This window comes from Hyaena hyaena, unplaced genomic scaffold (genome assembly GCF_003009895.1).
Source record: "Hyaena hyaena isolate Hyena2069 unplaced genomic scaffold, ASM300989v1 scaffold_545, whole genome shotgun sequence".
NCBI classification, from domain to species: Eukaryota; Metazoa; Chordata; class Mammalia; order Carnivora; family Hyaenidae; genus Hyaena; species Hyaena hyaena.
The window spans coordinates 230,854-245,313 of NW_024081178.1; the positions used below are offsets into that span (position 1 = coordinate 230,854).

At 48.9% G+C, this 14,460-nt stretch overlaps 1 protein-coding gene across 1 annotated transcript in view; it reads left to right on the forward strand.

Moving 5' to 3' along the window:
- The window catches only part of CSMD1 (CUB and Sushi multiple domains 1), a 467,695-nt gene that overhangs the window by 226,581 nt on the left and 226,654 nt on the right, over positions 1–14,460 (forward strand). Inside the window, exons 25-29 of the mRNA XM_039255776.1 lie at positions 3,184–3,297; positions 4,860–4,955; positions 11,443–11,646; positions 13,381–13,505; positions 13,858–13,954. Coding sequence (XP_039111707.1) covers positions 3,184–3,297; positions 4,860–4,955; positions 11,443–11,646; positions 13,381–13,505; positions 13,858–13,954 — 636 coding nt within the window. The remainder of the gene's footprint in view (positions 1–3,183; positions 3,298–4,859; positions 4,956–11,442; positions 11,647–13,380; positions 13,506–13,857; positions 13,955–14,460) is intronic.

Below are 14,460 nucleotides of genomic sequence, written 5' to 3' on the forward strand. Positions count from 1 at the left end.
ACAGGGTTTTCAGGCTGGGCTTTCCTTGGTGTGTTAAGAGATGGTGAGCGGAGCTTCATCAGTGCTGGATGTGTTGATGGAGACCAGGGCTGGGGGAGAGCTTCCCAACAGGCAAGGGGCGAGGTCACTTACTCTGTCGCATTTAAAAAATGAGAGGGCTTCCAAATATCTACTTTGTTACAATAAACAGATACAAAAACTTAGAATAGTTCCTAATTCTCACTCTTTATGCTTGACCAATTCCTTTAAACTAATGTCACTTATTTGGCCCCAGTTAATTTATTTTTTCCACCTAAGGGCTTAACAACACCCTCCAATTCCTTTCCTATTCCTTTTACTTTTTGTTCATAGAAAAATGACAGAATATATTTATCACAATGGAATACAGCAGCCATATTCTATGATTTTAGTTGATTTCAAATTTATTGAATTGTCAGAATTATGATTTTTCAGCAGATAAAAAAACGTCACATAGCTATCCTAAATATTGATCAGAGTTTCCTAATCTGAAATGTTTAAAGATATACATTTATCACATTCTCTCCAAGCAGAAAACTTTAATTTGAAATTAAAATAGTTACACAGAGGATTAAATGAAAATCTATACTGTCTTAACTTGTACTTTCTTCTTTTCATACTCTGTCCTGGGAAAGAAATTGATTCAACAATTCTGGGGACACCTGAGTCATTCAGTTGCTTAAGTGTCCGACTCTTGGTTTCTGCTCAGGTCGTGATCCCAGGGCTGTGGAATCGAGCCCCACATCAGGCTCTGTGATGAATGTAGAGCCTGCTTGAGATTTTCTCTCTCCGTCTCTCTCTGCCCCTCCCCTGCTCCTGTGTTCCCTTTCTCTTGCTCTCTCTCTTTCTCTCTCTCAAATAATTATAATACTAACCCAAACAATTGTGATAAGGGCCAAGATGAATAAAGCACAGTCTGTGTGCTGAAATGCCCCCCTGGTAAGTACCACGTTAGCTCACGGTGCGAGCATCCCAGGGTGGGAAGGGGTGCGCCGTGGTGAACATGGGCTCTGGATGGGAGGAAACATCTGGGGCAGGCCCTCAGATACGCCAGTTCCTCCCTGTTTTCACCCAAAAGCATCACAAAAGTACCTTTCTATGACAAATCTCTGATCATGGAAACACCTCGATCTACATCTGTCACTCACATTTTGCCCCTGAGAAAACCCCATGCTTCTGGGTCCTGGAGTCTCCGGCTGCTATGGCTTTTGCTCCCCTGTCCCCTCCTCGTCCCCTTGGCCACCGAGTCCCTCCCACACCAGACCTTTGTCACCTGTAAAATTTTGCTTGTAATGTTCACCTACTGAATTAAACTCCCTGCATTCCATTCTTCCCCCAAAAGGGCTTAACTTCTCTTGCCTTAAGGAGGCAACAGTGCTCTCTCCCTGTGAGGCAGGGACTCTCCCCACGGAGACCCTGTGGCCGTGGTCGTGAGCACTTGTCCCTCGGGGCCGCTCGATAGGGGCGAAGCCAGTCATAGGCCAGAGCTCAGGGCGAGCAGCTCATCAGAGAAGCATCAGCTTGGCCAACATGTAGACCAGACCCGTAATGGTTGTGAGGACCTCGGCACGCACTGGCGTGTGAAGGTCCTGGGGCCATGTTTCTAGCTGTTTCATCTTCAGATACTCACCTAAAGTGGAGGCTTTCTAAAAGTTTCTCGAAATTATGTGTGTAGGATTCACTTTTGTACTATTTAAGAGACCCAAGCGTCCTGCCTCCGGCATGATGAAGCTTTAATTATTGGGGGCCGAGGGGCTAGGGGGCTGGGAAGAAAGGAATTATATGAGCCAGGACCATATTGAAATCATAAAATTCTCTTCCTTTTCTAAATCCTTGTTTTAGAGCACTTCGTCTATTGGGAAAGTCCTCCTGGCTAACATGCTTCCTTTAATATTTCTCTCTAGAAAATTATAAAGCAATTATAAAATCTTAAAATACATGTATGTATGTGTGCATGTACTCTATTATGTGTATACTATATGACACATTTTATACATACATGTTTATACATGTCATTTATGCAATGCATGTGAATGATAGTATATGGCACGTATAGAAGACACACACACACACACACACACACACACACACACAACTATTATACTTAGATCCCCTCCATCTGGCCATGAAATCACTCATTAGCATTCTGACATGTATAATTGACACACACATATCCATTCCTTGTTCAGAATGACTTAGAATAATTTTACTTTAAACTTGCACCTAAATAAGTAGTTGCTCCCTGCTTCTATACTAAATCACAAGTGTTTCTAACTATTGTAGAGGCCTATGTATTGTCAATTTGAGTAAAAAAGTTTCTGACGTTATAAGTACTAAAAGGCAAAGTATGTTCTCCTTGGAGAGATGTGTGCTTGCTATTTAAATTTTTTTTTTTTAATGTTTTTTTATTTATTTCTAGGAGAGAGAGAAAGAGAGACAGCGTGAACAGGGTAGGGTCAGAGAGAGAGGGAGTCACAGACTGAAACAGGCTCCAGGCTCTGAGCTGGCAGTCAGCACAGAGCCCGACGCGGGGCTCGAACCCACGAACCGCGAGATCATGACCTAAGAGAAAGTCAGAAGCTTAACCGACTAAGCCACCCAGGCGCCCCTATGTGTGCTTGCTATTTATATCACCTATGAGATAAATAAAGTTGTGCGGCAGGATCATAATAAACAACTCAGTAATATGTTGCTGATCTGTGCGTAATCACAATGAGTTCATTTGAACTTCACCTTATAATTGAAGAGTTTTAAATTCTTCACCAAACTGGCATGCTTTCTAAAACCCAACAAGTGTCTCGATCCCTGTACCTGGCTTGCATTACACAAACCATCATAACTGCTTTTCAATAAATGGGGCAGCTTTGTGGCCAGTTCTTCTATTATCCTAATGTAGTACCAGAAAAAAAAAATTAGTTCAAACCAGATTGGGAACAAGAATGCTCTTCCTTTTATTAAGTTTCAAGATATCCCAAAGCAAAATAAAATTGTCTAAGCAACTGAAAACTCTTAGGATGGAGAGGAAACCCTCTCATGATTTTCTACAGCAATCTGAGAGCCCTCATCTTTGGGAGGAGTCAATAAATCAGTAGTGTGTAACCACAGCCTCCGTGTCTTTACTTTCTAATAAGCACGTTGTGCCCACCCACCCCCTCTATTTTGCAGTGGTGTTTGGACAGTTTGCCTATTTCCAGACGGCGCTGAATGATTTGGCAGAATTATTTGACGGGACACACCCACAGGCCAGACTTCTCAGCTCCCTCTCTGGCTTCCATTCAGGTAAACATTCAATGCATAGTCTTTAATTTTATTTAGACAGCCAGGGTGATTCATTTTAAACGTGTCATTTTTTTTTTAAAGAGGGAGAAATGCAATCATCTTTGAATTTGCTTGCCTACCTAATAACATTTTATTTTTTGATATAAAATCTCAACTGTATTTTTATCTCATATATAAAACCACTGACCTTTATCATTTTTCTTACTGAGGTTGTGGAAAATGTAATATCCATCTCAATACCAAAGGAAAATAGCAGAGAAAGAAGGGGTAATAAATGATTTTGTGTCTTCTATTTTCTATTCTGTGTCTCCTGATCCTCCTGGAGGTAAACAGTATCAATATTATGGTCTCAGTCCTTGCCGACCTTTAAATGTGTGTGTATAGAGATTCATCACACTCACACATGTGCACGGGTACATATGTGTATATACATGCACACGTGAATGTGTGTGTATATATGCGTGTAGACACACATGGGGCTGCAAAGAACATGGGATGTTATTTCAAACTTTTATTGAAAATCACATGTGGAGGCTTCCCTACCACAAAACACAAATATACACCAAATGGGATTAGTTTCAGTGCCGAGCGGTATTCAGTTGATTAATGCAGCACAGTTTAGCCTCTCGTGGGTTTGGACCTTGGACAAACTGCAGAGCCTGTGCTGTCACCGCGGTGTCATGACGTACCCATGTCAGGCCCCGTGTGTGGATCATAGACCCCTGCCAACCAGCATTAAGTCTGATTATTTCCTGTTTTTCACTGTTATTAACAAGGGTCCTGAGGCCTGTTGTTATTTTCCGCCAGTGCTCAATGATGGAGCACCAAGAAATGCATCAGAAGATACAGATTTATTCTATTCATTTGTAATTTTTTAATGTTTATTTTTGAGAGGGGGGGAGACAGAGCACAAGCAGGGGAGGGGTAGAGAGAGGGAGACAGAATTTCCAGGCTCAGCTGTCAGCACAGAGCCCGACGCGGGGCTCAAACTCCGGAACCGCAAGATCATGACCTGAGCCAAAGTCAGGCTCTTAACTGACTGAGCCGCCCAGGTGTTCCCAGAGGATACAGATTTCAAATATTGTTACATATTGACAATTCACCTCTGAAACACCTTCATCATTCATATGCTCCTCAGCAGCACGTGAGAGAGGCCATTGTGTATCGTAGGTGTACTTTAAAAGGTAAAAGTACATTTTGTAAGGTTTTTTTTTCTTCTGAATCTAAATGCTTTAGTATTTTGTAAACAGGTTTGGATTCATATTTTCTTAATTTAAGTAAAACCCTAGCAAGTAATTGTGAACTAGAGTTGATTCTGAGTTAATGATAAATCTGATTCTTGTATTTCCCACATTGTCAGCTAACACACCTGTGATTAGTGCCTGCTTTGAAAGAGAGCATCGGTGCGATGTTGGTTATGAATAGAAACTCTAGGGCGATTTTATAAGAGTCCAACAATGAAAAGTGAAATTCCAAGTTAATAATTATTTTCCAGCATACTGTCCACCACCACACAGTGAATTCTGTGGACCCCACTAATGATCTCTACTTTGTTTCCTTAGGCGAGACACTGCCCCTGGCGACCTCGAATCAGATTCTCCTCCGATTCAGCGCAAAGAGCGGCTCCTCTGCGCGGGGTTTTCACTTCGTTTACCAAGGTAAAGGTCACTGTCCGCACGGCCCTCCCCTCCCCCAGCACCGACACGCAAAGCACTGACCATGCCCGCTTTGCGGGTTTTTTAATATTTAAGAAATTGAAGGTATTCATATATTTATAATAAAACAATTTAATAAAAATATCACAATTTCTCTCTTTGACCCTTAAATATATATGGTATTTCTACTGCAAAGGCACCGAGACAGGTCATTTATCTGGCACTGTATCAGGAAACACTAGTGGACCAGCTCCCCGTTGTCTGGGACTTCACAGTTTGCAGAAGGATTCCATGACTATTATAGTTCATGTAATTAGGTGAAGTGTTTCACAAGAGTTTAGATTTTAGTACATGAAATACACGTAAAGCACCTTTTACAATTCCAAGTCTTCCCGTAAGAAAGGAAGTTGAAAGGCAAGTTAACAGAATCAGACAAAACCCAAACACCGTGACTGTCAATACCGACTTTGTTTGTGTCCTGTTAACCTGTGGCACCTGGACACCTTTATATTCATTTCTGGAGTTGGCGCGCAGTCAAAAGGTTTGAGGCTGTGCAGAGTTTCTAAAAACGTGAGGATGCTCTTTCTGTCTATAGAGTCTACCTTAATTTTGTCTGTTCAGTGCAGGGACTTGAGAAAAAATACATGCAAACTGCTGATACACTTTGAGAGACACAGGGCAGCGCTCTGGATGTAAGCTGTAATGGCTGTGAAGCTTGAGAGGGGAGAGAGATTACCAGCTTCAGGGATAAAGTCTGTGTTCCAAAATATGAAGAAATACTTAGTTTTTCTAGCTCTCAGTTTTCCCTGAGGCTAAAGAGATTACTCCCTGCTCTTAACTATTTTCTTCAGAAGTGGAGAGAACGACTTACTAGCAGTGGGTTCTGTCCTTTAATAAAGGCTTCAGAAAACAAGCTTCACAGCATCATCTTGTTTGTAAAAAAAAACTTTTTTTAATTACGGAAAATAGCAATCTGTCATTTAATTTCTAACTCATTTCTAATACTCTCGCCCTGCAAAACCCATGCCCTCAAAATATTTTTATAAAATCTATAAATCATAAAATAACTATTTTATAAATTATAAAATATTTCGTTATATACACTTCAGTGCTCAGTAAAAAAACGATTTGTAAATGAAGGAGAAAGGAGCCGTGCCTGAAGTACAGATTTTACCCTGGAGAAATCCATTGACTGTTTGACATCGACTGCCTTGAGAACGGTCTTTTCCTTGATTTTTGATAAAGATTAGACATCAAATAAAATATCTGAGGCAAATGACCCTAGGTCTATCCCAAATATTATCCTCAGAGGTCATGTTTCTTGGTTTAACGTAACATACTGCCGTTAAAATGAATAAAATCAGGAAAGTAAGTAAGAAAAGACAATCATGTAGAGGAGGAATATATTTCCTTGTCCTTAAGAAAATAGAATGACTCTAACACCCTCAATATTAATACCTCCTTTTCTTGCTTTGTTCCTACAGTGAGTTTATGCAAAAATTGTCCTTTTATCAAAGCTAAATCCCTTGGAAGTAAAGAACTAGAATCATGAATGCAGTTTATAAATCACTCAAGAACACCTGGGAAGTTTTCAATACATCTGAAAAGTTAAATTGAATATTACTTTCTGAAAGATGCTAGTTACATGGGAGCCAAGAAATTATTTGAAGTCTGTTGCATGAAAACTTTCTGAATAGCATGTCATCTACCACTTATGGCTCCATTCTTTCCTAAGTTATTAAAGCTTTAAACTGCACAGGGAGCTTCTGATGTCCGTGATTATAGGGTGTCTAACCCTGTTAACACAGTTGTGTTCTAAAGACCTGTTAGAGGCATCAGTGGCAAAGGAGGTAGCAAGGTCAGGGCGCAGGAAACCTGGACTTGACCCAGGCCTGCCAGGGTCACCACCCGTGCGCTCTGGTCCCCGCCCTCCTTCCGTGCCGTCCTAGTTAACAATGAGGCTTTAATAATGAAGACATTTCCATCTTTCTGATCTTGGGGAGAAATGGACATAGACTTTGTTTCACAAAGTGTCCTAATTCACGTGCCTTTGCTGGGTTTTCCTTGGCTTTCCACACTCCTTAGAGGTAGCAGGAAAAGAAGTGGGAAAGAGTGAATGAGGACCCAGGAGTCTCCCAGGAAAGGCGAATGGAGGGGGTCCATTCATAACACAGTGATTTAAATGCCCCTTCCACCTGAGTTTGTCAGTAGCGACTCCGCACCCGTGGAGACCCGCGGTTGGCAGCTGGATGCTGTTGAATTAAGTACTCGGGGGTGGAGGACCCTAACCCGCAGTCACCGGTGCCACACACAGTGGTGTGGATGGAGAAGACCCAGTGCCTTTCAGTGGCAGTCAGGCGTCATTCACAGCAGGCGGCTGGGGTGTCGTTCCTGGGCCGCCCCGCACCCCCGTGGCTTCAGCCCCTGTGCACGGCAGCCATGGGACAGTCAAGCTGCCTGGAACCGGCCACAAACAGACACCTGGAGATTGTCCTGCAGCATGGGGGTCCCGGTCGCCGGGCTCACATTTCAGTTCCCGGACTGGCCGCTGGTCATCTTCGTCCTGCGTAAATGGACTTCCCCGGAGACACAGCAGGAGCACGCCTGGCTGTTAAACGTGAATGTGTTCAAGTGGCTTCTTGGATTTCCTTGGAGGTGACCGGGGAAGGTTTCCCCATCGTCCTCCCCCGGCGCCCAGGGACTCCTGGGTCCTCCCTGAGCTCCCAGACTTAGACACCGGCAGGACCTGCAGTCAGTCAGGGGATTCTGCACATTCTGATGAGCTTTGCCATCCCACAGAGCGTGCGTTGCACCTGAAGTCGGTGTATTCTTAGGTCACCGATAAAATCAAAATTCATGTCATCCTAAGAAATGCACCATGTGGGACACTCAACTACAGCTTCTTAATAAATTGGGCACAGTCTGATTCTTCTGGTATTAGAGGAGCCCTTTTAGTCTGTTTAATGAAGTGTTTAACGTTGCATTTATAGACTTTTTTTGGGGGGCCCCAAATACACACCTGTTTTCCAGTTTTTTTCAATGTTTATTTTTGAGACAGAGAGAGAACATGAGCTGGGGAGGGGCAGAGAGAGAGGGAGACACAGAATCTGAAGCAGCTCCAGGCTCTGAGCTGTCAGCACAGAGCCCGACATGGGGCTCAAAACCACGAACCGTGAGATCATGAGCTGAGCTGAAGTCAGATGCTCCATCAACTGAGCAACCAAGGCTCCACAAATACACACCTTTTAATAACAGAATCAACTGTAGCAATAGTGGAAACAACACAAGAGCCAAACTGCATGGCCAGAGGCGGGCTCAGGCAGAGCAGGTAACTCTCCTTTCCTCTCCCCTCCCCTCCCGCTTACTCCGAGGCTCCTGCTAGTTAAGGCAGGGTGTTCAGAACCATGTGCACCACCCTCTGCCCTGGCCCAGGCTCTGTGTGCGCAAGTGACTGAATGAGTGTGTCGTAAACCCGGTGGCCGGCAGTGTCTCATGAGTCCACTACTATTTTTAACTCTCTTATATTTGTGCCTGACTTTGCACAGGGCGTCCATTTTTCTTGTGTATTTCCAGGTGGGATTCAGCTCTTCATTAAGTTCTCTCAAAATAAGTCATTCACACTGAAGTTAGTAAACCAGGTAGGACTTAACTGAATATTTCAGGGGGGAAAGGAGGCCACGTGATTATATCAAACTTCCCGAATGCACAATGTACGGTTGTCAGTTGGCCGAGTCTCTGTCTTTCCGGTCACCTTTGCTGTGTATAAACAGCCTAGAAGCAGCAAGCACTTTTTCTAAATCTGCGTGGAAAGAACTGACGTGGAAATTTCCTCCGCTTGAGGTCCTTCCCAGGCACGCAAATACACGTCTACTGATTTTCCCCAAACCTCATCTCCTTTCAGATGACGTAAATTACAAGGTTGTCCACTTCGAGGAGACTCGCACTTTGTATCAAGAGCTTATAAAATGCATATAGTTCTAACAAAAAAGACTAAGCATAAAGTTTTGTTCATAATTCAGTGACGCATATTTGAATTCACTGACAAGTGTCAAATCTGATTTTTCGGCTACCCAAACAGAATGATTTTGAGGAACAGAAAATACACCCTGTCACTAAAGAAACAGGCAGGCCGGCCTCCCTCAGACCTGCCAAGCGATTGCTGTGGGCTTTCGGATTTGTTACTGGTGTTACTGTTGTTGCTTTGTGTTGCATCCTTGCTCTGGAAGAGGTGGGGTGAAGGGGCCGCGTCAGCAGACCTGGGCTCAGGGCCCCGGCAGTGGCCTCGGGTGAAGGACCCAGCACGTGACGTTAGGCTGTGGCCTCCCCTGGCGGTGGGGGCTCTGAAAGCCCGAGAACAGCACCCCAGCCCCTGAGCCAGCACAGTGCACCGGCCCCGCCTTCCTCGTTCTGTCCAGCACCTTCTCTCCCGAGCCGACCTCAGTCCCTGTTCGCTTCCCACCCGGCTGATTTCCATTTTGCTCCGCAGCCGAGTGAAAACACTGACTAAGAGAGAGGATCATAACCACAGGGGATGGCATTTCTCTCCCATGCTGCCCGAAACACCCAGGTGGAGGGCAGGCACCAGAGGAAGGGCCCAGAGGGAAACTGGCTGAACGCTTGGGTGCTCCCCACACATCGCATGGACGTTTGAGGTCTCCACCCCCCACTTTCCAGACACTTCACTCTTCTCCTCAGTTGGGAAACTTCTTCCTGTAAAGAACGACGTTCATAATTCCATCCAAATGCAGGTGTTGTTCATTCGTCGTTATTTTCCTTACAAAATGACAACCAGGAAGTTCGTGTAGACAGGCTGAATGGAGGCCCGTGTCCAAGTGAGCCTCGGTGTGGTTTCCCCAGGAAGAGGAGCCTGGAATGGCGGCGATGCCCTGGGAAGACGCCCATGTACTTGGCGAATATTAACGTTTTATTAAAAATACAAGTGTCACTGGTTTTGAGGCCTCTTAGAAAAGTGTGCAAGGTGTGCTGTCGGTAGTGGGGTGTTTTCTGTGTAATTCAGGACGAGGGGAAGAACTGCCATTGGAGCGATTTCTCCATTTTGGTAACAACAACAATAAACAGCAGCAAACACTTGAGAACGGCGGCCTCCCGGGGACAGTCTGTATTTATTTCCTCTTTGCCTTCCCGCTACTTGTTCCCCGGCAACAATTAGGAATTTTCAGCAACTTTTATTATAAATAACAGTACAGTTACTCTGCGTTCTGTTTTCCCTTCTAAAAGCCGTTCTGAGGTACCACCGTTTGGACTGTAGGTCTGGGCCCGTAACGTTAGCGGTTCGCCGCCGACAGAAAATGCTTCCGCACCGGATCCAAGCACAGCGGGTCAGAATCCTCTTCCGACTTCCCTCCTTAGACTCGCTTTCCTTCCAGCGGCTTCTCACGCGGTGCCGTCACTGGCCGGGTCCAATCCAGACCCTGGCGCCAGGTGCCGGGAAAGCGGTGTGACCGCGGGGGCTGTTGTTGGGGGTGAGCTGTGAGCGCGCTCAGGCGGCGGCGCCTCGAATGGAGAAACGCACAGACTGAGTTCGGATCCTGGACGCGCGGACAGGACCGCCCGTCGCTGCGGGGAACGAAAACAGACCGGGGTGTGATGCCCGCGCCGCGGGGACCGATGTCTCCGGGAGTCGGCCTGGCGGAAGGACGTCGTCAACGCACCCCTCTGCGCACCAGCACATCCCGACCCCGCGGGAGCGCGGCCTCCCGCCCCCCGCCTGCCGCCCGGGCCCGCCGGCACCCCGTGACCCGAGCCTGGGGACACCGCAGCCAGCCCGGGGGGGGGACCCGGGGTGGGGGGGTGGGGGGGAGCCGGGGTGGGGGGGTCGGGGACCTCCAGCCGCGTCGGGCATGCGCTGTGGCTCGGGCCGGTGCTGGGGGGCGCGGCGTGGCTGCTTTCTGTGGGCGGAAGCGGAGCCCCGCGGGGGGCACCTTACCCAGAGGAAGAGCATGTGTGGGTGCAAACGGCAGGCTTTCTCTCTGCTTGAAGGGAAAGCGGGTTTCCCCTGTGTGGGCAGGACACACTTTGATGGGGCACTTCGGTCGTGTCCACGGCGCAGCTGCTGCGAGGGGGGCGGGGGCGCACCGCTCTTCGGGATCCTGAATTCGGTGTTGGGGGTGCACCCGAGGGGGGTTGCTGGGTCACAGGGTGGTTGCATCGGTTTCGTTGCTGCACCACAGAGCCGTACAGTCCCCCCCACCCCCCGGGGGACCGCAGGCCTTTGGGAAGTGCCAGGGCTCGGTCGCCTCACCTCGCGAGGTCCGGGTGCCCGAGCGACCCCGCCGCGCCCACGCCGCGCCTCGCCGTCTGGAACGAGACCCCGAGGGGCCCTGGGGTTGGGAAGCGCCCCCGCCCCGTTCCCGGGGGGGGAGGCGTCGGTAGTCTCCGTGGCAGCGCGAGCTCCTCGGCCTCCGTTTCCGAGGAAGCGGCTTGGCGCCCACGGAGACGCACACGGTCGTGTCCTGTGCTTCGCCTCCAGCCGTGCCTCGCACCAGCGACACGCAGTGCAGCTCCATCCCCGAGCCCAGATACGGGAGGCGGATCGGGTCCGAGTTCTCGGCGGGCTCGGTGGTGCGGTTCGAGTGCAACCCGGGCTACCTCCTGCAAGGCTCCGCCGCCATCCGCTGCCGCTCCGTGCCCAACGCCTTAGCTCAGTGGAACGACACGGTGCCCAGCTGCGTAGGTAAGCGTGCGCCCGCGGGGCGACAGCGTACGTGCGTGTGCCCGCAGGGGCGACAGCGTGCGTGCGTGCGCCGTCAGGTGTGACAGTGTGCGTGCGTGCGCCCGCAGGGGCGACAGCGTGCTTGCGCACGTGAGCCATCAGTTGTGGCAGCGTGTGTGCGTGTGCCCACAGGTGCTACATCGTATGTGCGTGCGTCCACAGGTGTGACAGTGTGCGTGCTTGCGCCCGCAGGTGCTACATCGTGTGTGCGTGCGCCCGCAGGGGCGACAGCGTGCTTGCGCACGTGAGCCATCGGTTGTGACAGCGTGTGTGCGTGCGTGTGCCCGCAGGGGCGACAGAGGGCGTGCGTGCGCCCCCAGGTGCTACATTGTGTGTGCGTGCGCCCGCAGGGGCGACAGCGTGCTTGCGCACGTGAGCCATCAGTTGTGGCAGCGTGTGTGCGTGCGTGTGCCCGCAGGGGCGACAGAGGGCGTGCGTGCGCCCCCAGGTGCTACATTGTGTGTGCGTGCGCCCGCAGGGGCGACAGCGTGCTTGCGCACGTGAGCCATCAGTTGTGGCAGCGTGTGTGCGTGTGCCCACAGGTGCTACATCGTATGTGCGTGCGTCCACAGGTGTGACAGTGTGCGTGCTTGCGCCCGCAGGTGCTACATCGTGTGTGCGTGTGCTCTCAGGTGTGACAGTGTGTGTGCGTGCGCCCGCAGGGGCGAAATTGTGCATGTGCCCGCAGGTGCAACAGTGTGCGTGTGCACCCATGTGAGACAACGTGCGTGTGTGTTCCCGCAGGGCGCGACAGCGTGCGTGTGTGTGCCCGCAGGTGCGACATCGTGTGTGCGTGTGCCCGCAGGTGCGACAATGTGAGTGTGTGCCCGCAGGTGCGACAGCGTGTGTGCGTGCGCCCGCAGGTGTGACCGCGCAGCGCCTGCCTCCAGGCGGCACAGCCTCAGCGCGCTCCACACCTGTTAAAAGAGCCATGCGCTTTATCTGAAATAGTTGCCTCGCAACTCCCCGCTAAAAATCACTGTCTCAGGAAACACCTCATTAGATTAATGAGTATGAAACATGTTTTCTTTCACGAGCCGCATCAAGTACGTCATTAACTCTCAAGCCGTGGGTCTAGAGCATAATTTCCTTTTGGGGAAGATTCATGAGAATGTTGATTTGCTGTTTTGTGTAACGTCCTCCTAATAAATGTGTGCGGATGAGGGCTTGAGAAGTGGTCCTTTAATGCAGCCCAGATCACAAGGGCGCCGTTAGTTATAGTTTCTCTGCTTCGCCTTGTGTGAGAACCTCGAGAGCAATCGTTATCAGCGCTTGAGTTCATTCGTACGTTTTCAGTGTCCCTGCCCTCCCCGGATTTGCTCATAAGTCCCATCCATAGCATTTGGGGTTGCATGTGGCACAGCTCCTGAAATCGTACGGATAAAATTATTCTAAACTGGATTCACTCCAGAGATGCCACTGTTAGGCGCTGTCCCTTCTTCGCCGGAAGAGGTTTGCTTTAGGACACCAGTTGTGTATATAACTCAGTAATGTGGGAGACAGTGGTCAATAATACTGAGAATTGGTAAGAGAACAGGCTGAATATGACCATGGCTAACACAGGCCATTGAAAGGAACGTTCTCCATGCGAAATGCCTCTTAATACCTGGTCACGCAGCAAAGGAACGCTAAGCACGAAATTCCAGCCGCCCTCCGCTGTCCCCTATTTTTATGAGATCCGGTTTTGTCTTTCAGTCCCCTGCAGTGGTAATTTCACTCAGCGCAGAGGCACCATCCTATCCCCCGGCTATCCTGAACCGTATGGCAACAACTTAAACTGTATCTGGAAAATCATCGTTACGGAGGGATCCGGAATCCAGGTGAGCCCCTCAAGCACAGAGCGCCCTACGCCCGGGGCTTGCTTTCCGTGTCCATTTTCTTGTTTGCATTGCTTGTTGTTAAATACTTAAACCATATCCCGTTTCCCTTTTTTTACTACTCCTACAACGTGCTTCTAATCGCATTTCTACTTTTGGAATAAAAACAGTCGACTCGGGGGGTAAAAGCTGTCCAAAGTGCCATTTGTAGAAATTTGTAAATGTCGCTTCCTACTTTGTTGGGTTTCACTATTCTCTTTGGTGTATACGCCACGTTTAGCAGAAAAACTCCGCGTGATCAGGCAAATTTCTTTAAACCAAAAATACGTATTAACTGAATGCTGTTGTTTGCTAGATTCAAGTGATCAGTTTTGCCACGGAGCAGAACTGGGACTCTCTGGAGATTTACGATGGAGGGGACATGACGGCACCCAGGCTGGGGAGCTTCTCAGGTAGGATGACACCAGGTCCCTGTTGTCTGTGTGACTCAGAACCCTCAAATGCTGACGAAATGAGCAGCAGCCACAAAACGTTCCACGTAGACTTTCTCCGTGCAAACTCGCACATCCACATTCACTTGTCTAGTGTTGAAGATCTTAGAGCGAGAGCACAGATGAGCCAAGAGACTGCTTTGTTCCCCGTGAGCGGGAATCCCGCTGGGAGGTAGCACGGCGTTTGCAGGTGACAGCCTGAGGCCAGGGGACAAGGGACCCAGGGGAAGTATGGCAGGTAAGGGTGAAGCCAAGGGCAGGTCACGGCTCACAGTTCCTGAGAAAAGGGCCATCCGGGGAAATTGCACTCGCGTTTTGAAGCACCGAGGCCTGAGATCCGCAGCACTTTGGGACTGGGGTCTGTCCGATTTACAGGACATCACCACCCTCGGCAGCAGATGCCACCAGACCCGGCTTGTAGCGAGTGGCCGGGCACCTTTCCTTGCTCTTTCTTCCACCTGCAGCTC